Below are 27,053 nucleotides of genomic sequence, written 5' to 3' on the forward strand. Positions count from 1 at the left end.
TTTGCACATTGAATAACTTAGCACTTACAAATTACAAAAGACAGTAATATATAATAACAATGTAGATATTATCCTATTAATGTTATTTAGTACATAGTAATGTGATCTAAGCCTAGGAGGGTGAAACTGTTAAGATTGTATTGAGAGGATACCATTAAAGGAACAGGGGAATTTAGAAAAGACCCCTTCAACAAGAGTAATCATGGGGCCCAGAGGAGAGGCTCCAAAAGCTCCAAGGATAATTCAACGCTGTCCCTAGGTTCTCCCTTCTTGCATTCCTTGGCAGTCCAGCATGTGGAGCTTTAAAATGATACTTATCCGTGCCATAGGTACGCCACAACTGCTACAGGAGATCACATCTTTCCACACTATCCAGATATTAAGTTCTTTAAACCCTTTCATATCAATACTTTTTTGATATTTTCTCATATTTTCTATGAGAAGGATTTCGAAATTGAACCTACAAATGTCTGCACTGCATGCAAAGAGGTGGGACCTGAATCTAAAAGACACTCTGTGTTTATATCATGATTATATAATATGGAAAAATCCCTTTAATTTCTTGACTGTAACAGAAAGCAACCTTTTTCAATTATATGACAACCATTGAAACAAAAATGCTATTCACAGATGTTTGACAGTTTGTATTTTCAGCTTTTTTTGTTTCAGTTATTTGTTTGCCCTAGATATAAAAATAAAAGTTGCATGAAATGAATAACTGAAAGTCTATTTTCTTGATTTCTTTTGTGAATATAAAGATAATTAACATGAATAGTATAATTTTAAATGTTATGATAAAATGAATGAATGAAACAACAAAAATGTAAAATGCATTAATGGCTGTGTGTATGTAGATTTTAGTCGTGGGCAGGGTTATTTGTAGTAAGTTTAACAGAGTTTACTTCACTCCAGCGTGCTATTGTTAATATATTTGGGTTAGTTTGCAAACTAGCAGGTTTGCAAATAAAACTCACAATTTTTGCATAGTGTAGTCTTCGGAATGGAGCAAATTTGCTCTCAATTTCTCGCCAGCGTTTGTTAAGATGGATCAGAGTTGGCTCCACCGCTTTGGCAGCCCCATCCTTAGACAAACGTTCAGCTTGCCTGTGTATTGCGTTCAGTTCTTCTTTCTTCATCTCCAATTCTCCATCAATCTCCTAGTGAGCAAAACCAATAAAGGGCTCAGGGCAGTTAGCTATCTAAATAATGAGGTTACATTAGAAAAAGCAGCAACATACCTCTGCCGCTTGTTCTTATTATATTTTATTTCTGATAAATAATATAACAATACACTAAAATAATACTAGCGAAAAAATGATTGGATCCTGTGACTTTATTTTGTCTATGTGTTTAGTACATGCATTAATAATCCCATCTGTATGCTTCCATTTAAACCAAATCTTAACATTTTCATAAAAAATGTGAAGTTTTGCCTGCCACATAAAAGTCCACATATGCTTTCATTTACTTTCATAATTTTTTAGTTGTAGCAAACAAAAGCAATAATGAAGCAAAATAATATGATTAAAAATAAGGTAAAAAAATAAAAGAACAGAACTCATTGGAAGCAGTTGACAATTTGGATTGACTGTACAGTGAAATATGGACATGGACTGATGAATGACGTGTGCTAACATGAGATAGAGTCATCCACGTACTGTTAGTCATTAGTTCATCTGGAACAAAGATACATAACAAGAGTCAATATAATTACATTTTAGAGGCTTCATATAGTGTAAGGAACATGTTTTGCATTTCACATGTTAATGAATAAGCTAACATAATAGATACATTTATCTATTTATATTCTAACAGTCTACTGAGATGAGCTGTTAATAATTTTTACTCATTATGTTTCTCTCAAAAGTTGGACCAAGATTAATTGTTATCCACTACGCACAGGATAGTAACGATCTGATTGGTGGTGGTCTGACCGCTGATACTCTAACTGACCTGACAGCCTATGAGAATGAAGGAGTTCATTCTTATGATTGATGGGGGTCCCAGCAGACGAAACCCCACCAATTAGATTGTTATCCCCTGTCCTGTGGATCAGATCAATCTTGGTACAACCACTTTAATGCTTGTATGATGCTCCATTATTAATTGTCCATCTCTGGACTAGTTGCTTGATTTAATAGTAGTAACTATTTCAATCTAAATCCCATACTTGGCTATGAATTAGAATCCAATAAATTCTATTTATGATTGAAAAAATATGAAACGCATTTAGAATTGTTAAGCTTTTTTCTAATGTTTCAGTTATATTTTTATAAAGTTTTTTTAGCCTGATTCACAGCATGGAAACATTTACAGTAAAACAACTCAGAAAGACCATCATTTTGGAAAAACCAAACCTTTATTCAGGTCAAATTTTCTTTGGCAGATTTTCAATTCTTCCATTTATTATGCATACTGGCCAATGTATTGCAAAAGACAATCTGTCCATGAAACTAAATTTCAATGTAAGATTGGATAGTCTTTTCTAAGAGGTTTATTGTAGTGACATGCAATGTAATCAAAGTAAACAGATCTACAATCTATGTATGACAGTCTTGAAACATATTCTTCATGCAATGCAGAATTGTATATAGAACCTTTTAAAAAAGAAAACATTTAAGGCAATGGAATCTTTCTACACATAATTCTACATTGTGAATTACTTTTCTGTTACAATAATAAGAATTATTGAATGATACACTCCAGAAATTACAAAATTTACTAGAGTCCAGAAATGAGAGTACCTTAAGCTTCTGCTCATCTTTGGGTTCTGGAAGACTAGCTATTTTCTTTTCAATATCATCCAAACATTTGAGTAAATCATCAGATTGTCTCTTGTATTGATACCACTGATGGGATATTTCCAGGGCTTTTTTCCTTCTTTGAGATCTCAAATCCTATTAATAATATAAATGATATAACTTAGTAGTGCTTAGTAGTGCTTAGGTCCCCAGGACATCAGGGCTGAAAGGTATTCTGTCAGCAGTTTTGATCATACATTGCAGTTAGGAAGCAAGGAAGCAGGAAACAACCCTAGGGATCTGTCTAACCATATAAACTATGTGTAGATTTCAAGTTTTAAAACAGGAGCCAGCTACAGTAGCAGGTATGGGGATAGGTGGTCTGTGCAGCAGTACATTGCAGATATCTTACAAACCAGTGCACAGCATTGCTGATATTACCAGGAAGGGTATGATAACACACAGATTTCTGGGTTCACTACCTAACACTGTCTACAGGACCTGTCACCCCCAAAAAGACCCCTACCAAACATGCCCCCATAATCCATAATGGAGGAGTGTCGGGGGAGTGTCAGCCAGACCATACAGGGGAGTGCTGACCCCCTCATGAATAAACCCAAGATATGTGGATCTTTTAGGAACAACTTTCCTAACATAAATTAAAATACATTTAGCATATACAAAAAGGGGCTGGGGAGAGGATTATGGGGGGCATGTTTGGTGGGGGGGTATTGGGGGGTTACAGGTCCTCTTTAACGAGATCAAAAGGTTGTACAGTCCCCATAAAGTTTTTAGCATTAGAATAGGGCATAATAAATAATGTTTTTAATAAAAAGTTTACATTTTTAAAAACCTATTAAAACAAAATAAAACCTATATCAATTTGGCTTGCACAACATTTCCTGTTTACTTTATGAATATTTGTTATGTATTTCTTCAAATTATACTATAAAGCTTTAGTCCAATGACTAAGAACTAGTATGTTGTACATCAAAGGAAATTGGTTGAAGCACAATAAAACCGATTAATCCAAACCATTTACATATTAAAGTTTCTTTATCCCCTAAATAAAAATAAGTCATAGACAGTTTTTCCTGTAATTAAAATCTGCATTAAAATGTAAAAAAGTCTGATGAATGACCCACAATATTCTATTTCTAATTTCTGTACAGATGGTCCCCTACTTGAGAACACTCGACTTACATACGACCCCTAGTTACAAACGGACCTCTGGTAGTTGGTAATTTATGTTACTTTAGTCCCAGGCTGCAATAATCAGTTGTAATAGTTATTTCCTACTATTAAGTTTCATTGTTAATCCTGGTTCTTACGATGACACAACATTTTTGAAATCCAAATGACATAGAGGAAAAAAAAAATTGTCTGAGGTTACAATTGTAAAATACACCAGTTCTGACTTAAATACAAATTCAATTTGTACAGAACTCCGGGACTGCCTGTATATGTATAATTTTTCAGATGAGCGGAGGAAAATTTCACACAGTTAAATTTATGATTTTGCACAAAATTGCTATAAAAACAAAATGCATAGAACATATTTTTATTTTAAGACTGAAAAAATGTATGTATATGTGCTGTCAAATACACATTTTTAAAACTATATATATATATATATATATATATATATATATATATATATAAATTTTAATATGTAAATTAACATTTTCAGTAATAAAATAAATGACTCCAGTTCCCCCAGCCTCAGAGTTGCTGCACTAATTGTGATGCAGAGAGAGGTTCCCATGAGGAAGGATATAAATATCACTTAAAGCAGTGATGTATGCATTGTAAATCCTTAGTGTATGGCAGAATTCTGCAGAAACATGCATGCATACATAGCTATCGATCTCCTGACTGTGCACTTCATATAATACTGTAGACTTCATAAATTACCTGCATCATATATTTATTTATACAGTTTGTGAAATTGCAAAGAAGTAATGAGCTGCTTTAAAATGAATGCAGCAAACCTAGAAACCCAGAGATTACTCAAAGTTAGACAAAATGGCTACAAAAAATGAGCAGGAGTTTGAATTTTCTTAAAAGAATCAATATCCCATTGAGTTTTTTTCTTATCTGTCAAGGGTGAATGCCTTTATTGAGTAACAAAAAATGAAAATCAATGACCTCACTTCTTGAAAACACAACCAATAATGAAGTGCTCTATAGAAGAGATTCAAAGAGGACATTTTGTCATAATTAGATATAATGTTAGGCCTCAGGATACCAAATGACATCCCCAGCTTCCAGTAAGGAGAAATGCAACTACATTTCACAGTGTTTTAAAATTCCATGTGATTTCTGAAGGCTTTTTAAGCTGGTAGGTAATTGTAAAAAGAAAATACACAAATAACATTATATCTTAGTATTACAGTTTATAAATATTTACAAAGAACAACATTAGCTGCCCATCTACCTATCTATCTACAAAAGGAAAATCTTCAACAGCACAAATAGATGCAAGAAAATGGTAGGTGCACCTTATTCAAGGCCAAGCAACAGGTCCCCTATCTATCTATCTATCTATCTATCTATCTATCTATCTATCTATCTATCTATCTCTATAGAACGAACACAGAGCTTAGGGTCAATTATTTGTTTTGAGGTTCAGAGACATAACTTTATTGTAAATCTGCAAAGTTATAGAAAAGTCTGCAGCAGAATTTAATAATGGTAGAAAGTGCAAACAACAAAAAGATGGGTCAGATTACTTCCTTGTATATCAAGATGTACAAAAATGTACCTGTTAAATTATATACATATATTTCAAAAAACTAGAAAAATAGCAAATGAAAGCTCATGACAAAACACAAATAAATGTGCATAGTGGTTCCCCTGTGACTTTTCATCTATGTTGCATCACTAGCTTTTAGACTAACTGATCTCCTGCATCATGATACAGGCAGTCCTCAGGTTGCGTACAAAATAAGTTCTTTAGATTTGTTCTTAAGTTAAATTTGTATGCAAGTCAGAACAGGTATATTTTATAATTGCAACTCAGAACAAATAGTTTTTTGTCCCAGTGACAATTTGATTTTAAAAATTTTGTGCTGTCATGGGAACAAGGATTATCAATAGAGATGAGCGAGCACTAAAATTCCGATAACGAACCCCATTGAAGTCAATGGGAGACTCGAGCATTTTTCAAAGGGAACAAGGGGACCAATAAAATGTGTCATTTTATTGAGAAATAAGGAAGTCAGTCCTATTTTTTCATTGTTTTTATTCGTGGAACTTCAAAAAGGAGAATGAACCGTGTTAAACATCTGCAATGTGTTCTTCACACATATTGTTCTTCACGTACTATTGTGAAGAACACCTTTCTGCACTAATGTCTTCTGATAAGTTAGCAGATGTATGGAAACATCTGCAATGTGTTCTTCACTGTGTTCACTGTGTTGTTCACTGTGTTGTTCACTTTAATGATCCTTAATGACCCTTAAATGATCCTCTGTTCACTGTGTTCTTCACTGAACTTCACTGTGTTTTCTTAAGTGAAAGCTCATTCTTGAGCAGGCGAAACACTCGTCCGAGCAACGAGACATTTCGAGTACGCTAATACTGGAATGAGCATCAGGCTCAGACGAGTATGCTCGCTCATCTCTAATTATCAATAAAACTTCATTACAGCTGATTACTGCAGCTTGGGACTAAAAGAAAGCATCTAAAGAGCTTCAACAGGAGTCACAGCAGACAGAGAGGTCCATCTGTAACTAGTGGTCATCTGTAAGTCGGGTATCCTTAAGTCTGGGACTGTCTGTACAAATTGTTGTTCTATAAGTGTGCAATCTATGTAAGGCTTGCCCTGCATACCCCATTTACCATTATGGAACTCATTGAACGTCTTTAAAGGTACCAATTATATAACTGGATAGACAGTTTGTGCTTCTCAGTAAAGTTTGAGACAGATGTAAATATAGCCTAACAGTGTAAATAATGTACTGAAAAACTTGATGAAGGGTTATATTTACATGGTGATTGGTATAGTATAAAGAATATATAGATAAATATTATTTTACCTTCAGAGTATTATGTTTAGATTGTAATAGTTGCTGTTTTAGTTTGATTTCTTCTCTCTTTTTATCATCTCCAATTTTTAGCTGAAGATTATTTCCCCTTTGCAGCAATTCTCTTATTGGTCCATCATTATCTTCACTCTGGAGGTAAAAAAAAAGTAGACTAATTTGCAAAGACACAGTCCAACGTATATAGATTTTTGGCACTCTAACATATAGTGTAAAAAGAGAGCACTCTGGGAATAAAGTAATTAGTGTTTTCACTATATGTTGTTGTGCCATTTTCTGATATGTACTATTTAGTCACTGAAGAAATTTGCAAGATTTCCTTATAAACAGTAAATGTGGTGAGCTTGCGATATAACATTACAACATTTATACTGTACACATATGGCACCAATGTATGTATGCAGCACTTACAGAGCAAAAAGGAAATTGAATATTATAAATGTCATTATGGTTTTTCTACATAATGGAACGTGCCAAAAGACACTGTATTACAAAAGTAACGAAAGAAAAGTAGAACATTAGTTTGTGCCAAAATTCCATTTCTTGCGTTTTTATTAATCCACCACACACGCTTTACCATATCTTTGTTGAAGTCGTCTTCTATGATATTCACTCCAAGCTGAATTTCAGCCTCCAGTGGTTCAAGCAATTTCTGTATATCAGAATTAAACTGTTCCAGTTCCTTGGATGAAACCATTGCCTGTATTAGGGAAATATATATATAAATATAGTTCTGTTGAAAGAAACACACTCAAAAACTGTATTTCTAACTTATATTTTCTCTTTATGCTACACTTGTATGAGGTGAACTATTACTTATTATTTATTAAGACAACATTTCAGCTATGTAATCTAATCACCTGGATACATCAGATACATCATGTTTACCACTTAACTCCAAATAGGTTTTCAGTTGTGCTGGGAAATTCCGGGGCTGATGGAGCAGGGACAAGTAAAAAAATATGAAAGGTACTTAACTCTCGGTTCCTTTGCTGCTGTTAACATTACTGTAAAACATCACTGTTTTCCCTCCTGTGACCGATGAAGCCTCTGGCTGCACCATTCATGTAATTGGGACACTTTTGGCTTATTCAAACATGTCAAAAATAGTTATATTTTTACCAATGTAACTCACTTTATAGGACACAGATACCTGTGTGATTCATTGATACCATTAATATGTCAAGGATATATTAGGGTTAAAGGTAAAGGGATGTTTTATTAACTTTGCTTGTAATGAGATCTGCTATATAAGTCACTCACGTAATGTGAATGGAGTTAATGATTTAATGAATTCCAAAATAATTTGCAATCAGTAAAAATGATTTTGAGATCTGCTTAAAGGGGTTTGCCCTTGAAAAAAATTCTCAATTATTAATCCTAAGATAATAAAGATAACTTTTAACTGTTTACTTTGCGATTGTACTCAGTTTCATTGCTGTGTTTATTCCTATCACTGCATCAGTTGTTCACTAGGATTCAGCTATATGGACAATAGCTGAGCAGACACTTCATGATTCCTAGCTGCTATGTACACGCTGTATGCACTGTGCCTAGCTGATGATGGTACAGGGTTTAGCTACACTTTCATTTAGCTTCTGAAGAGTCTTCTAATATCTGACACATAGAAAAAGAAAAGAGACATATCAGAGTTATGTGATGGATATAAGAGCGTTTATAGCACAGTCATCTCTGCTATCTTGCCTAACCAAACACACAAAGTACTGCTTTGCCCCCTCCCACCTTGGATCAAGATGCTTATCTTGTTGTAGAGCTGATTTTCTCTCCATGCTGCTGGACAGGAAGTGCTAGCTCTGCTGCTGTCTGCCCTCCCATGCATGAACATGTTAAAGTAATCTGAGCAGACGGAAAGAGCTGATCGACCACAGTAAGAACTTAGTTTATGGTCATATCCAAGGACAACCAAAATATACAATAGCAGTACTGATGGACACAGGTTTGAATTATATCTGTAAAATTCTGTGTTTTTGTTAGTAACATTGAATTAGAGAATGTGTAATTTTGACATCCTGAGCACTAAAAATTGTGTCTTTTGTGGGAATAACCCTTTATAGTATAAAGTTTAATAGGCCACATCAGAAAAGAAAATTCTGTACCTATGAAATGTTTATTAAAGGCATAATCTTTACATTTTGCTATGTGCTTGTCATACAATAGTGCAGGAATAAATATATGTCACAGAGTGGATTCACATGTAATTGTAGTAGTTTGGGTCTCACCCCTTAAAAGTGCTGCTAGGGTTCTATTATACAAATATTATTGTGTCCTTAAAATGTATCTTTATTACAGATGTGCTACATTATTCTGACCTGAAACGAACCTTATTAAGATCATGTGAGAAAGTGAGAAAGTATGAAACCATAAAATTCAATTTTTGTTATTGATTAGGAGGTAATCAGTGGGGGGTCCTGTACATTCTCAATAAATGTCCACTGTTGAATAAATAATTTTAAATACTATGTTCATAAGACAAATGGATTTAAAGGGGTAGTCCCCTTTCCGCAAATAAAAGTTTGGTCATGGTCATACAGGTGCAAAGCTCATTATAACAAACATACTTTATATCTGGCCAGTATCCAGCATTTGCAATGTGAAAAATAGGGAATTTGACTGGATGATTTTTGGATAGCCTGATGAACTTTTTTAATGTAATGACTTTCTGTTCTTAATGCTAATAAGATTAAAGGCAATCGTTAGAGAACCACCTATTAAAGAGGACCTGTCACCCATAAAAAAAGCCGCAGTGTTAGAATGATAGCATTATCGGAAACCTCCAATAATGCTATCTAACACTATGGCGCAGTACAATGTAAACGCTGGACCGCTCGCAAAGCGTCCGCTTGTATTCATGAGGGGGCAGTCTGAGGCGCTACCTCTGCCCCGCACTGCCCTGCTCGCTCCATAGGCCGGCGGTGACTGCCGAGCGTCATGCGGCAGTTACCGCCCTTAAACCCGCCCACAGTCCTGCCCCCTCATGAATACGCCGGACCGCTTTGAGAGCGGTCCGGCGTTTCTATTGTACTCTGCCAAAGTGTTAGGTAGTGTTATCGGACACTGTGGCAATTGTTTAAGCACTAGGAGCTGCTTACTTTTAGTAATTGCTGAATTTATGGGTGACAGGTCCTCTTTAAGTCTTCATTAAAATGAAGCTTCTTTTAATTTCATAAAAATAGAATAATATCTCCAAAATTACAGTATCTAAAAGAAATGTTTCCTTAGTAAGTGTTTTAGCTAGATTAGATAATTGTATTATACTATTTGGTATGCATACATACTAAGAGACAAGTAACAAACCATTTAAAGGGGTATTCTCATTTTAGTAAATTACTGTTATTTTTTGTATGATGAAAAATTATACATTTTTCCAATATACTTCCTGTATCAATTCCTCATGGTTCTTTAGATCTCTGCTTGCTGCCATTCTATAGAAAGCTTCTGTTTACTTCCAGTGGACAGAAATCTGACCATGGTCACACAGGTGCAAGGCTCGTTATTATCAGAGAGTAATCAGAGAATTGTGTTATAGTGGTCAGATTTCCACTGGAAGTAAACAGAAGCGTTCTATAGAAAGACAGCAAGAAGAGATCTAGAAAACCATGATGAATTTATACAGAAAGTATATTGGAAAATTGTATAACTTTTCATTTTACAAACAATAACATTTATTTCCTGAAATGGGAATATCCCTTTAAGTTGCATTTAGTATTTCTTTAAAATGTGATTACACAATGGGTTTATGACCATTAAATGCTACATTGTTGGACTATTCACTGCTTGAATCTAGAAATGTAACCCTCTACACAAATAAAATAGAACATACAGGTATGCGCTGGTGAGAGAAACTATGCCCATGCCCTGCAAGTGACAGCCTGACTCTTTCTCTAATTATGTAAGAAGACTCCTTAAGGAGACTTTGCCATTAAAGCCCACCTCTACAGACATGTGGAGACTTACAGCCAGTGAATCCTGAAAAACATATTTGTATCTTTTTATAATAGAAAAAGCTTCAGCTTATCCTCTGACATTGCCAGTTTAATCCAACAAATGCCAAGCATAATCTATTAACTCCTTATTTACTCCATAATCAAAGACATTCAGATGATTTGTATCTTTTGTGTATCATAAAAGATATGGTGATATGTGGTGTGACACTTCTGCAAGTCAGTAGTTATTTTTATATATCATTTTTATATAATTCTGGATATAGTTCATTACATTATTGCCTACATAAAAACTGGGTGTATAACTAAGGTATACTTTTTCACTGAAAAGCACTAAATAGCTAAGGAATAAGCCATCCATGTAAAATAAATCTAACTTTGTGGATGAGATCAAGGTGGCAAATAACTCTCTGGGCTTTTGCACATTCTCTACAATTGCCTTGCTATTATTATTATTATTATTACTTTTAACAGTAAGGCTACAGCCTTCTTTGCTAGCCTTATTCACATGTCAGTGATTTAAGCCAGTACTTTGCATGAGTTATAGGTAGCCAAACCCGGTGGGAGAAGTATAGGTACAATGGAACTATTTGCACTTGATTTTTGTTTTTGACCCAGTCTGGTTTTTAGAACACAATCAAAACAATGCACAACACTGACCAAAACACTGGTGTGTGAATATGGCCTCAATTATGAATGACAATCACTTACATTGCTCTTTAATAGGAAATCCGTTATATTAAAACTAAACAAGCCCAAGGTAAAACAGGCTCACCTTCACATTAGCAATAGACAGATGGCGAAAGCCTTAAATGTATTTGTCAAAGCATCTAGAACATAAGCTATATATAGATTGATAGCTCATGACAGCCCTATTGTCTTGAGGCTTTATTGACTTCTGATCAATCTAAAATATTGAATAAATGTTGAAAGTTACTTTGTATCTTAGTTAGAATAGAATGGGTTAACCATCCAAATTTCATCAGCCCTGAATGATTCATGTGCAGGTATAGTTATAAAATGTTTAAGGGAAAATCCATCTCTTAGGACACTTTTTTTTGTGTATTTCCATGTAGCTAAAGTACAGAACATAGAGTTTTAGCTAAATATCAAGTAAAAACAAAATGATAAAAAAGATTCTTATGTTTTAAACAACACCTATTGTAGCCCTGTATTAGGATTACATAATCCATTACACTTATCAGACATATGTATTGTATTAAAATACCTTTCCACTCTTAATTTTTTGGAAGATGGGAGTAAATCGCTGATCAAGTTCAAACAATTTGGTCTCCACTAACTTCTTACAGTGATCACCATGGTTTGCCATTAACTCCTCAGCTTGATTATGGACTGAATCCACCTTTGGCTGAATATCATTTAGTTCATACTTTAAAACCTACAAACCAAAACATGAGATAAAACATATGTATTTCAGGGTTATAATACACATGAAACTACTTATGAATGGATATCTGCTTAAGTTAATAACAAACATAAGGTTTTTGTTGTGATTGACAAATGATCTCACACTGCACATGCCAACACTTATTTAAACATGCATGCTGAAGACAGGTAAAATCTTTTTATGAAGACATCATTTTTTTAATTTCTAAATGCAACAGTGTTTATTGCAAAATTATATGATAAACATCAGAAAACACAACAAAAGGCAATAAAGCTGAACAATACCCAGAAATGGATCAACCGACCATAAAAAACTCAAATCAAATGGCTACAATAAGGAAAAGTTTTATCAGAAATGTGCAATATTTTAAAAATCATAAAGACACCTTTAATGTTTCTTCTCTTTGTGGTGACTTTTGTCTCTCCATCTCATCAAGTAATATTTCTGCACGATGCATCCAGGCATTTGCATTAGAAATACCTTGGTTGAAAGACTCCATTTGTTTTTGATATTCCTGCAGGTAAAACCCAGAACAAATGAATGAAGAATTGTCCTAACATTAACTTGACACAAAAAATTACCATGTATGTCAAGATTAGCCTAAAGGTACATGACCTATTGGTTATATCATCAAACCATCAACTGAAATTGAGCTCTTAAATCGATAAGTTAATAAGACCTGTCTGAACAGTGGTCTATGCTGATCTAGTTTATCAACACCTGAAGGAATGGAGGCAGAGGGTGGGTTCCAGAAATACAAAAGTCCTAGCAAGGAGTCCGAATCTGCATCTCAATTCAATATAATCAATTTTTTTTTTAAAGGATATCCAATTTTCAAAACTTCTAATAAATTTATGAAGGGTTCTCTCTAAAATCCTAATTTCTTTATTTAGCTTTATATGTTTGGAATTATACCATGGTCAGCTGCTACAAATGTAGGCACAATCACAACTGTCCTGTTTATGCTTCTGTTTATGTTTATGGGCTATAGTATTCAGGTCCAGTGGGTTTGTGGGACCTGAAATCGAAGAAGTTATCCCTTTTAATAAGTCCGCTGTCACTGATCATGGGTATATAATTTACATGCCCACATGTGTGCAACCTCTCTCTTACCATGAGGAATGACAAGTTCACTCTCAGCACCGATTATACCGGTGTTACCGGTATGGGGGGGGGGATAAAAACGCACTTCTAGTTCTGTGGAACCAATCCGGCAATGTATTAACCCAAACACTGCAGTTTGGGTCCCCTCATCACTAGCTATGACTTAATGGAAACTAAGGAACTTCAGCAGGTAAGCTTCATTTGGTCAGACCATTAGACTAGATGATTTTGACCCGTGGTACAGTAACGCCTAGATGAAAATTATTTGGATCCCTTTAAAGTTTGTGATTTAAGTCATCCATTCAATAACATAATGTTTATGGACATGCCTGTAGCAAGGAGCTTACTAACAAATTGTTATGCTGAACATTTATGTTACATAGTTGGCCATCAACAAACTATTTTGTTTTGGAGAACCTACTGACTACATGGTTGAAAGAACGTCTCATCCTTTGTTCTGCAAGAAGATAATATGCTAGCAGAAATTTCAGATGTATTTCTTGTACTTCTCTCAAACTATTTATGAGAAAGTCAGGGGACAAATCTGCAAGTCAACATCTATATTTCATGGTGGACGATATAATATTCAAATCATGTTAAGGGGTTCTGCTCACACCTCAATAAAGAAAAAGTGTTTAATAATAAATGAATATTTATGTGTTAATGTTGGATGGGGCTGGTCATCAATGACCTGGCACAAAAATGGTATGCCTCCAGGTATTTATTGATTGGATTTTCTTTTAGACTGTTTCTTTTTCTGCAAAGTTTTTCCTACTCCGCTTTAAGTGTCCCTTGTATTATAGAAATACTTCTACAAGAGCTAATAACCAATAACATGGCCGGTAAATAGAATAACAAAATTCTTAAAAATAAGGTATTATTGAGTTGAATGTGTGCAAGTCTAAGTTTTCCAGACGTATATGCCGGTAAAAAATAAATAAAATAAATATAAATAAAAATTAAAAAAAACACTCTTTGTTCTTACCATGAGAAGACGGAACCATTCTTCAGCTCTTGAAGTAACTGCTAGCCAGTTGCTATTTAGAAGACTAAGTTTATCATCCACAAGATTGCCCTTTTCTCCTAGTACAGCTTTAAGTGAATCTCCTAAATCCAGGATATTCTTGAGCTGTTGCTGTCGTTTTTCCATCTCCTTCTGAGTTGTCTGTCAGAATATAGACAAGGTCACAGCACATTTGCCACTGAATAGAAATAGATAAGCTGTGTCTCTTCTGTGCTTATCAATATTTGTACATGTTGTGTGCACCATTATTAATCATTTTGTAATACGACTGTCATTGCACAGCACTTTCCTTATCAACTAGGTGTCCATTAATCACTTTTTCTTCTTTATATCTTTCTACCTTTCTTTATCAATATTAACCATAATCTTGAGTAGTCAGTCTTATGCATGGCTACAATTATATGATTGCTCATCTGTCCTAAAAGTAGTAATCCAAAGCAGTGGACATTTTTCCTTTACTTATTGACTATACTATGGTCTTCTGGGATGTTTAAAGGATGGTAGTCCTAGAATTCTTATTAACATAGGGCAGCTCAGGGGATCTTTTGGTCCCTTCAATCTACCAAGTATTGGTAGTATCCGCATTTGGGTTCCGTTAATAAGACATTTATTCCCTATCCTAAAGAGAAATGAAAAAATGTTTATTATTGCTAAACGCCTTGAAGATAGCCGTATCGAAGACACTTCCCAACAGCAGTAATAACTTTAAAGGAAATCTACCACTAGGATGAAAGATTGTAAACCAAGCACACTTACATGGTGATGTGTGCCCCTTATTGTAGGATCCACTCTTCTTTTAGCTCCTTATGCTCTTGTTTTTACAAAAAAGACCCTCAGGCTCATTTGCATAATTTTATTGTATTTTTTTATGAAACCAAGGGCATAAAAAGCTAAAAGAAGAGCGGTTCTTGCCACAGGGGGCACAGACCAGTATGTCAATGTGCATTAGTGTACTCAGTGTAGTTATGTGTAATATTTTCCACATATTTGTCTTCACATGCAAGACACCTACTATCAGAGAGAACTGTGGCTTATACAACTTTATGCTTACTACACAATATATAGATTGAGAGTTCTCATGAGCAGGGTCCTCCTTCTATTTGTTCTAGTCTTAATGCAATGTGAACCCTTTAGTGCATGTTCAGCAATATGTAATTAATGCTTATCTATAAATGAATAAAAACATAATAATAACATTCTCCATTCAATGATAGATCAGCTTTGGATATTTAAACTTTATTTCAACCGATCCAATTTAATTAATATGTAAACAACATTTAAAATAACACAAGAAATATATAAAGTTTGGCCAAAATAAGACTAAGACAATTATTTGCCTTAAAATAGCATTCAGAATGGAAACAGGTAATGCTGCCATTTCAAATAAATTAAAACATGGACCTGTTTAGTAAAATCAAATGCCACTATTGTTTACTTTGATTGGCATATTGGCTGCAATATATTAAAACAGGAATATGCAATTTGTTCCTTCAAATCTGGCATTTGTCCTCTACACTTGTAGATAAGATCCTGGTATTAATCAAAGACTTAGGCAGGCTGATGTTTTATATAGATGTCTCTGCAGGCCACAAAAGCAAGTGAAAATGAGAAAAAATATTGAACAGCAATGGGGTGTCACCTACTAGGGCTGATTTAAAAGTCAAAACTAGTAATTAGAATCTGCGGTATCTTGCTGTATCTCAGGCACAATTCTTACCGTCCTTAGTTTTCTATACAGCAAAAAAAATGATTAATATGGGCAGCTCACTCAATTCGCTATTGTATCTTGATAGTGGTGAAGGTAGGAGAGGGGGGGGGGAATGGCAAATTATAGAAGTAGAAAAGTTAAATATCCTCCAGCACTCCAAGACAAAAATGTAAAAAGTTAGCTTTTATTCCATCCTATTAAAAAAAAAGGCACACATCCGATATACATAGATGGACATACGCGTTTCATGCCTTAGTATACAGTCATGAGACCATGAGTAAGAGCCTAACTAGAGTATACTAAGGCTCAAAACACGTTGGACCATCTATGTGTGTCATTTTTAAAAGGACGGATATTTAACTTTCTATACAATTTTAAAGATAATTTAAGAGAATAGTTCACCTTTTCCTGCTTCTATTCCTTAATGTACAAAATAAACTTTCCCTCTGAAATCCTATAATCACTAGAATTGAGCTGATCACTTCTTGTTCTCACTACCATAATCATAATTTTAAGGAGTTTACAGAATGCAACACTGAAAGAATAACTGCCATTTTTAAAATACATTTCATAAAGAAATTCATTAAAGTTTGTAAAGAAACAGACTGCAAAGCTGGCTGCCCCTTAGTAACAGTGTTACTTCTCGGTTGTCAAGGCCGATCCATCTACGAGGCTGAAGACAGGACTTTAGTATATCATATATAGATATACATGGAAAATGTCCAATACTTTAGCTTTATTGAACGGATTGATGTAATGTCTTGCTAAAAAATAATGTGAGTCTGAAAGATTCCCAACTCCCCCTCCCCAACAACGCTTTTGAAAAAGGATTATTTTGTTTCCTTGGAGATAAGTTTTGGCCAGAATTGTTTAAGAGTTGGTAACTCTCTTCAGTACTCATGCATATATGCATATGGCATGACCATAAATGATTTGGCCAGCCTAACATGTATTTCCCTTAATTTGGCACTCCAAGATAATGTACTGTATGTAATTAAGGTAGAGAAACTTTAGTGACCTTACATTTTTTTAAAACTAGAAGTCCATCAGAACAGCAGTCCATGCTTCCTCTTTACTGATTATCACTACTAATCTGTTTTTTGAGAAGATGGATATGACTGCTACTGCATAGGTCTAGGCATAGAGGCATAGGTCTAGGACAAATATAGCAATGAGGAAGACCCTGCTTCTATTTTGTGCTGCTCAAGAGTAATAGCCTTAGAACACACAAACATATGACACTATCAAGAAAAATATAGCTATTCTACTGTTTTATGTAAAAGAGGGAATCAGATATCGTAATTTCTATTTAATTATTTTGAGAACAGTCTTAAATATTAAATGACATTGCCAGAAAGAAAATAATGTTAGATTCCTCCATATTTATGTAATGTGATGGCAAATGACAAGATCTATCTGTCTACATATTTACTCTACTCTCTTTACAAAGAAAAAACCTCTGGTATTATGAAAATCTTGTTACACTCACCTTGCTCCAGGCAATCTCATCTTCTAAGTTAGTTGGCATCCCCTCTTCAGATGATCTTTTTGTTACTTCAGTGTCTATCGTGGCCAACCATTCAGTCAAGTTACTTGTCTCCTTTCGTAACTTCCTTGAGAGTTTTAGGCATTTCTCCAGCATTTGCTTTCCCTCGGTTACCTTATCAAAATAACATTTGAAATATGTAAAATGTGTATATCAATTCTTAAAACATATAAATGTACAAATAATAATGATATATATGTTCCATATATAAAATAACTATATATGTATATGAAAGGAGCAAAGTTTAACTTGTACTCACTGAATGGGTTCGTGACCTATTTAAATTAATGGAGGGTAAATGGAGCAGGAGACAATCTTTCCCTGATCATCAATTTTTAAGATGTTTTTGAATGTTCCTTACACACTTGGCTTCAGTGCCCCCTTGTTGCACTGGGGGTGAGATTAAAGCTTGCAGCCACCAAGGACATACTTCCTTATAGGGAGGTGCCTAGGAAATAAATATTTCCAGTGTGCCTGTTACAACATGTATTTTCTGTGTTCCTGCATACTGGTTGCTTCCCCTGCATCTGACTTTGGCCTTTTTCCTGACTTGAATATCGCTTTAACTTTCAACTTTCATCCTTGACTTGTTGAACTCCTATTCTCACATTGGTTTGCTTCTTCCTTTGTGCCAGTGTTTCTAGCCTCAACCTTCAGCCTGATTTAGGGTTTTTGCTAGAACAATGGGCAATAACTTTTGCATTAGCATTGCATATTGTATGTCCATGACAAATACTGTTTCCTAAGATCTCTAAAAAGAGATTGCAATTAGAGATGAGCGAGCACTAAAATGCTCAGGTGCTCGTTATTCGAGACGAACTTTTCCAGATGCTCGAGTGCTCGTCTCGAATAACGAGCCCCATTGAAGTCAATGGGAGACCCGAGCATTTTTCAAAGGGACCATGGTTCGGGAATAAAATGTGTTATTTAATTGAAAAAGAATGTCTCCTGATAAGTTAGCAGATGTATGCAAACATCTGCAATCTATTCTTCACTGTCCCGCGCGTATATTATCTCCCGACAAGTTAACAGATGTGAAGAACAGTGAAGAATAGAATAAAAACAGTGACCACAGGATCATTTAAGTGAAAAACGCAGTGAAAAATAGATTACAGATGTTCGGCACATCTGCTTACTTGTCGGGGTGATACGCTGTCCCGGGATCCGCTCCTCTTCTTCCACTGAAGTCTCCCCGTGCTGCCCGATGTCTCCCCGTGCTGCCCGATGTCTCCCCCGTGCTGCCCGATGTCTCCCCCGTGCTGCCCGATGTCTCCCCGCTGCCCGATGTCTCCCCGTGCTGCTTGATGTCTCCCTGCTGCTTGATGTCTCCCCGTGCTGCCCGATGTCTCCCCGTGCTGCCCGATGTCTCCCCGTGCTGCCCGATGTCTCCCCCGTGCTGCTTGATGTCTCCCTGCTGCTTGATGTCTCCCTGCTGCTTGATGTCTCCCTGCTGCCGTTCCGCGCGTACCTTCCGACATGTAAGCAGATGTGCCGAACATCTGTAATCTATTCTTCACTGTGTTTTTCACTTAAATGATCCTGTGTTCAATGTTTTTATTCTATTCTTCATTGTTCTTCACTGTGTTTTTTTAATTAAATGCTCGATCTCGAGCAGGGGAAATACTCGTCCGAGCAACGAGCCGTTTCGAGTACCTTAATACTCGAACGAGCATCAAGCTCGGACGAGTATACTCGCTCATCTCTAATTGCAATGTTATTGAAGGCAATTAAAAAGTGGAAGTTCAAAATGTGCACCATTTGTGTATCATTTATTTATCTATACAATTAGACCAGATTCTGCTGTTGCATTTTGCTAGAATAAACATTGCACTTTATCTCCCAGAAAACTAAAATAGATTTTGCGTCTCAACATGAAGCCTCGATGAAGAAGAGTTGAAAGGCTGCCATCTACAGTACAAATATTTTTTTGTAAGAGTCACAGCTTGGTTATAATTCTTCCTTTGGTTCTTATTTTATTTTAGATCATTGTAATGATACAGGGAAACTAACAAGAGAGTATAGGAAACAAAGGGTGGGCCCTATTCATTTCAATTATTAACTGATCCTCAGAAAAAATAGCTAAAACAATAGAAAGAATTCAAAGTCAATTTAATCTATTTATCGATCTTCCAGGCTAAGGTCAATGAATGCTACTAATAGATTTTCTATATGTACTATGTTTCTTGATTTGCTCTGTGAAAAAATGGGCATTCAATAAATCTACAGAGTGGTGTGATACGGTGTGGTACTACTTGCAATTATAAAGAATAAAGAATATAAACAAGAACATACAAATGTTACTATGTACAGGCAATCCCTGGGTTACGCACAAGATAGGTTCCATAGCTTTGTTCTTAAAGTAAATTTGTATGTAAGTCGAAACTGTGTACTTTATAATTCAAGATCCAGACAAAATTTTTTTTTGCCCTAGTGACAATTGGAGTTTCAAAATTTTTTCCTGTAATGGGACCAAGGATTATAAAAAAAAAGCTTCATTACAGACATCTTACAGCTGATCATTGCAGCCTGGGTCTATAGTAAAGCATCCAGAGAACTTCACCAAAGCTCACAGTGGGCAGAGAGGTCCATCTTTAACTAGGGGACGTCTGTAAGTCGGATGTCCTTAAGTAGGGGACCACACAAGGACAGCTTCAACCACTGAATAGCTGTGTCCATTTAGCATCTCTGTTTTAAAAAAAATGGATAAAACTTCAAAACTGTATTTGGCTACCATCAAAACTGTGTCCACATATTTTCTAACAATGTCCTAATAAATTTCTGAAGTTTTATCCACTTCTGTACCTGTTCTATTTTATCCACTTTTTTACCTGGCTATTCTCTTAGTTTTTGACTTTTACTGGATTCCACCATAGAATTGGACTGCCTTTATGAACACCGCCAGGCATAGTTACTTAAACTTGGATTTGATTAGATAATTTAAATACAGTGCATGCATTAAAAAAGGGAACCACGAGTTGTGGTGAAAATATAGAAAAGTCCCCCAAAAATTCACAAAAACTTAATGATTAATCTTCCCTAGGCTACGGCTGCACAGACATCTCGATAGGCAATGGTTTGAACTATAACTGCAGTCCTAATATCCTCTATTCATATCTCATTTGTTCATTTCTACAATTCTGTTCTATTATAGGAGCAGAACAATGAATATGATTCCACATATGTCACATAGTAGAAGTACATAGCACCCAATTGACCACAAAGACTATGATGTGATCCATCAAATTTCTGTCATGGTCAATTCTGCTTATTTTGCACTAATCTATTTCATGGTATCTGTAATGTAAGCTTCTAAATGAGACTCTACTAAAGATATGTACTCAACTATACATTGAGTAAAATGTGCATGCAACTACTTAAAGTCCAAAAGTTCTCTAATCACATAACTACATGTAAGTCATGTCATAGTTCATTTTAAAGCTGTTGGACAACATTCCAGCTATTGGTCAAATCAGAGTTCTCATTTGGCAAAACTCTTAAAGTTGTCTTTGCATTAAGCATATGATTCTGGAAGTGGAAAACTATTTATTCTGCACTTCTTTAATATGTAGAGCATCAAGCATCTCAGTAAGTTTTGCCCGTGTTCATTATATTCTAAAATTCAACAATATGTCTTATTTCAACTGGCATTAAATAAAAAAAGGTTGAAGCAATTTGGCAGCTTAATTAAGAATTACTCCCTAGTCATCTTTTTAAATTAGTGCATAGTCTCCAACCTGGAAGGTTTCTCAATTTATAGCGCAATATTCCTGTATGAGGGCACATAGCATGAAAAAGACCTTTGTTGGTTTCAGATAAAAATGACTTAACACTAATACTAAATTCACAGGGAGTCCTGCATTTGGCAATGAAACAGATTAAAATAATGTATGCTGTGACATTTCTGAATCTTATGTGCAATAGACTGAGGATAGTGTAGGTAGAAGTGGTAATGGACAAACACCCTGCTGGCAAGCCTGAAGCAACATTTTAATCAGACGCGCATTCTGGAATTTTAACAATCTGCATTACTTCTGCAAGGCTGTATCCATACTTGATAAGTGCAACATGTTTACATTTTTATCTATGTGTACAAGACTGACATATGACCGCTGAAAAACTGCTTTATTTGTATTGTCAAGGGGTGTAATAATCATAATGGACACCTACTGAACACTTAAAGTGAAGTTATAGCTACCCACTTACCAATGTAGCAGAGCTCAGCTACTCAATGCAGCTTTTATTTCATCAGCTTTATTTTATAGATATTTTATGTGATATCCATGTGAAAAAGATGGCAAATTTCTCTCTACTATATTTTTAGACATTGAAAATTTACGCAACTGTATTCCTTTAACTAGTGAGAATTTACATAGTTCTAGCAAGACCAGCTATTTCAGACTAAAAGTAAAGTTACTTAGGCAGATGACATTTTATTTGTTGAAAGTGCTAACTATGGCTTTTATACTGTATTTATGCTGTAAAGCAAACAAGGCACAAACTTGTAGACATTAACTTCTATAAAAAAGCGGTTCAAATAAACATTATGATGAGAAGAAGTTCTCCAGATTTTCCAGGTATCAGGTGTAATAAAAATGAGAAAGGAAATCTGAAAAAATCGGTTTTAAACTAAGATTTTACTTTCTCTGGGACAATGATCTAGCACACTCTACAGGAGAATTGATGGATTCACTTCAAGGAGAAATTTTACATTTTTCTTACATTATACCAAGCATTCGAACTATGATTTCAAAAGTAATTTTCCCACAATGCATCCATTAAATATATATATACATAACACTGATAGCAGGGCTACATACACAAGGTAGAAAGCATAGATAACAATATTTATAGTAGTTTGTCTATTCATGATGGAGTCTCCATAATAATGATCTACCTATATTACTATCTCCTGGTTAAACAATGTGGTTGGCTTATAAACATGCTACCTATCTCAAGAACAAAAAAGCCATTTTACCAAATCCATGTGATAAAATACTATCTTTATTAAATAATAAATGCTGAACAATAAAAACTATAATTGATTTTGCTGTGTGACAGCGTAGGGAGGTATATGGAGGAGTTCACACAATAAAATTTTTGGGTAAATCTTATACTGCTACACAAAACAAGTGCTTAGCGCTAAAGTACATAGTTAAAAGTAGCTATGATCCCAATACAATATTGCAGTTTGTTACATTGTAAATATCTATAAAACACTCCATACTACAAAAAGAAGTAACAAAGACACATTTAATTGGATACACTGGGGTTTTATGCAAGCAGCGACCAATGGCGAAAACGCCAGCACACCTGTCATGGCTTTTTTGTTCTTGAGATAGGTGTATATATATATATATATATATATATATATATATATATATATATATATATACATATATACATATATATATATATATATACATATACACTCACCGGTCACTTTATTAGGTACACCATGCTAGTAACGGGTTGGACCCCCTTTTGCCTTCAGAACTGCCTCAATTCTTCGTGGCATAGATACAACAAGGTGCTGGAAGCATTCCTCAGAGATTTTGGTCCATATTGACATGATGGCATCACACAGTTGCCGCAGATTTGTCGGCTGCACATCCATGATGCGAATCTCCCGTTCCACCACATCCCAAAGATGCTCTATTGGATTGAGATCTGGTGACTGTGGAGGCCATTTGAGTACAGTGAACTCATTGTCATGTTCAAGAAACCAGTCTGAGATGATTCCAGCTTTATGACATGGCTCATTATCCTGGTGAAAGTAGCCATCAGATGTTGGGTACATTGTGGTCATAAAGGGATGGACATGGTCAGCAGCAATACTCAGGTAGGCTGTGGCATTGCAATGATGCTCAATTGGTACCAAGGGGTCCAAAGAGTGTCAAGAAAATATTCCCCACACCATGACACCACCACCACCAGCCTGAACTATTGATACAAGGCAGGATGGATCCATGCTTTCATGTTGTTGACGCCAAATTCTGACCCTACCATACGAATGTCGCAGCAGAAATCGAGACTCATCAGACCAGGCAACGTTTTTCCAATCTTCTACTGTCCAATTTTGATGAGCTTGTGCAAATTGTAGCCTCAGTTTCCTGTTCTTAGCTGAAAGGAGTGGCACCCGGTGGGGTCTTCTGCTGCTGTAGCCCATCTGCCTCAAAGTTCGGCGTACTGTGCATTCAGAGATGCTCTTCTGTCTACCTTGGTTGTAACGGGTGGCGATTTGAGTCACTGTTGCCTTTCTATCAGCTCAAACCAGTCTGCCCATTCTCCTCTGACCTCTGGCATCAACAAGGCATTTCCGCCCACAGAACTGCCGCTCACTGGATGTTTTTTCTTTTTTGGACCATTCTCTGTAAACCCTAGAGATGGTTGTGTGTGAAAATCCCAGTAGATCAGCAGTTTCTGAAATACTCAGACCAGCCCTTCTGGCTCCAACAACCATGCCACGTTCAAAGGCCTCAAATCACCTTTCTTCCCCATACTGATGCTCGGTTTGAACTGCAGGAGATTGTCTTGGCCATGTCTACATGCCTAAATGCACTGAGTTGCCACCATGTGATTGGCTGATTAGAAATTAAGTGTTAACGAGCAGTTGGACAGGTGTACCTAATAAAGTGGCCGGTGAGTGTATGTGTGTGTGTGTAGCATTGGAAAAAAAATAAAGGTCCATCAAAGGACCTATTACAGTAGCACTACAACTCATGCAGGGTAACCAAATTATATTACATTGCATGGAGTGAAATGAAGGGGAACATAAAGAATTTATGAATTTCAAATCTACAGAAGGCTCTGCCATATGAACACGGCCTTATCTGTAAACTAAATACTACAGTAACAGTGTATATATCTGGAAACACTGCTGCAGTGGACATGGCCAAGCAGGACTTCATTACAATTTTCTCTATGGACTCTATATTGTAGCTTATATTAGGCCGTCATTTGTAACAAGTTGGAGGTTTCATTAACGCCTGTTTCACATTATTCTGTGATCAGGGACTGATCACAAAATAATGTGAAAAGGGCCTAAGAGTCTCAATTGCCAAATCAATTAGCTGGACAATATAAAAAATTACAGCATACCGCTCTAAAGTAATAGACACCTTGACAGAACCCCAACAGACCTCAGTATATCTATTGGAGTCCATCATGTGACTGATCTGTCAATTATTAAACAAAAATCTGTTCTCCAAGTGGATTAGAACTATGGAAACAATGCAGCCTCGCATATTAATGGTCTTAATTTGAATGATATAACTATTATTAATATCAAGAGTTAAAAATGTAACTACATGAACAATTGACACTAATTGAATACAGAAATGATTAAATCAGAAGATTTCTCTTACTTTTGCTCCCAACTCATTGTACTGGAGCTTTAAAGCAGTCAGTCTTTCATCCAGATCTTTAGGGTTCTCAGTTTGCTGCTTTTGTACAATTTGACGTCCAGTTTTGATGACCGTTTCCACTTCCGATTTAACCTCACTTAAAATTTTGTACAGTTTCTGTGAAAAGATGGCAAGCATTATTTAGAAATTTTCAAATTGTTCAGCACAGCATCTCATAAAACTTCCATTGTTCAAGTGTTAAATGATACAAGCATTCCTAGAATGGCTGCCAAAGTTTTTATTGGATAGATTTCATTTTTATTTTTTTTATTATAGTGAGTGCTCAGGTAATAAACTTGCAAATTCATTTCATTTCACGGGACCATTGACAATACTTAAACATATTCATCAGCCTCACGTATTTTTTTCATCCTCATCTGTAGTAATGGAATCTACTTTTATAGGGGCCTTGTAAAACACAGTACCATAGCTTACAGATCAGGCTTGTGCCATGAAAATGTCATAGGCTAGTAATACTTTTTGCTCTCTCTGTCTGGATGGAAATGACTCTTGATTTTGCTTGGTCTGCACTATGGAGAATGTGCACTGATGATTTTATATCACCGAGGATTAACCTGAAACACTGAGACAGCATTACAAGATTGCTAAAGTTCATGTCCTATGATATGCCAAGAGTTCTAGATGAATAAATTATAATAACACTTTGCCGTTTTTATGACTAGCAGTTGTAAGTGAAAGTGCATTAGCAGTGTCAAATGTGATACTACAAAGATACCATTGTGGAAAATTGCCTTTATAGGCAGCTGCTATTCAATAATAAAGAACCTGCATGAAGTTCCGACAATTAATATTTTTAATTAAAACCCAACAGTACTTTCTCCACACTTGGTCTACAGAGTATGAGAGCTGATGGGAAATGGCTTTTTAAACTCATCCCGATCCTAAGTGCTCGAAATAATTTACCCCTGGCTATGCTTACTGGACCCTTTAATGACCTCACAAACAAACAGATTAAATACACATTTGTTCTCTGCTGCTTCATTAAGCACAATAATTGAGAGATACACTCTTAGAATTGCAAAAACACATGGTAAAATAACATTTGAAACATGGGAGTTATCGACAAAGGATAAAAATGATGCAGTGGGTTGTAAAATCGTCCCGAATATTCTTGTTATCTGAAACACTACAGAATATGGTAGATTAACCTCATAAATTAGCGGTTTATAGTAATTGACTAGCAAGTAGTCAGGCTGCTCTGAGATGGCCATAAACATAGGTTTCAGCTGGAATGAGGTGGATCAATCATCAGTTGTTTGGCTTGTATGAATGATCAGACCATCAGCGTGATAAACTAAATTGTCGGACTATGCCATAGGCATGAATTTAGTAGCAATAAAATGTAAAAAAATGCCAATCTTCACCAGTGATTATTCACATTTTTGTCAGTCAAAGCTAACCATCAGAGAGAACATTTATATTATTTGTAATTTAAAAAAAAATATATTATTCATTGGAGTATTGATTCGCTTGTGAGCCCAATTGTGGACAGGGACAGATTTAGCCAGCTCTGTGCAGTGCTGTGTAATCTGTGTGCATAATAAATATATAAATAAATTATTATTGTTATTATTATTATTATTATTATGAGATTAGAACAAACACTTTTTGGGGTCATTTATCATTTATGTTAGGCCACAGGCCGTTAGCTGCATTCAGCGCATACAGAGATCTTATAGGTGATGCCTTTGGGCTCCATATTATAAAGCTAGGTCGTCTAAGGGAGAATATCAGTGGTTCCAACTCCACTTCTGTATTATTATACTATGAAAATGCTGTAAAACACTTAAAATTATAGTGGCAGGTTAGGAAAGTCAAGAAAGAGGATTTTAATGAGACTTTCCAATAGACTCAACTTAAAGGAATTAGTTGCTGAAAGTGACAGCACCATTGCCATTGAATATTTGCCTTCCTTAGTTATGTGTCTGCAGACTAATCTTATTGTCTGTTACTGGCAGAACCTTGACTGACACTAATATGTAGCAGACTGATGTATTCCTGTGTGATGATAACTGTTTCATACAGCTGTAATGTAAGTGACAGCAATCAATTACACAGCACTCCATCTGTCTATCATTCTTTATACACTT

At 35.5% G+C, this 27,053-nt stretch overlaps 1 protein-coding gene across 14 annotated transcripts in view; it reads right to left on the bottom strand.

The window, feature by feature from the left end:
• Positions 1–27,053, bottom strand: part of DMD (dystrophin) — a 1,566,296-nt gene that overhangs the window by 857,556 nt on the left and 681,687 nt on the right. For 13 of the 14 annotated variants that reach the window (XR_011853162.1, XR_011853161.1, XM_072135922.1 and 10 more), the window contains 9 exons: positions 24,904–25,059; positions 17,483–17,653; positions 14,247–14,426; positions 12,543–12,671; positions 11,978–12,148; positions 7,365–7,487; positions 6,782–6,919; positions 2,745–2,897; positions 975–1,157 (listed from right to left, as the gene is read on the bottom strand). Coding sequence is in view for 12 of the 14 variants with exons in the window: in XM_072135922.1 (XP_071992023.1) it covers positions 975–1,157; positions 2,745–2,897; positions 6,782–6,919; positions 7,365–7,487; positions 11,978–12,148; positions 12,543–12,671; positions 14,247–14,426; positions 17,483–17,653; positions 24,904–25,059 (1,404 nt within the window). In the remaining 2 variants the exon portion in view is untranslated. The remainder of the gene's footprint in view (positions 1–974; positions 1,158–2,744; positions 2,898–6,781; positions 6,920–7,364; positions 7,488–11,977; positions 12,149–12,542; positions 12,672–14,246; positions 14,427–17,482; positions 17,654–24,903; positions 25,060–27,053) is intronic. The other variant, XM_072135923.1, reaches the window with a different exon arrangement.

Source organism: Engystomops pustulosus, chromosome 2, assembly GCF_040894005.1.
Source record: "Engystomops pustulosus chromosome 2, aEngPut4.maternal, whole genome shotgun sequence".
Taxonomy (NCBI): domain Eukaryota; kingdom Metazoa; phylum Chordata; class Amphibia; order Anura; family Leptodactylidae; genus Engystomops; species Engystomops pustulosus.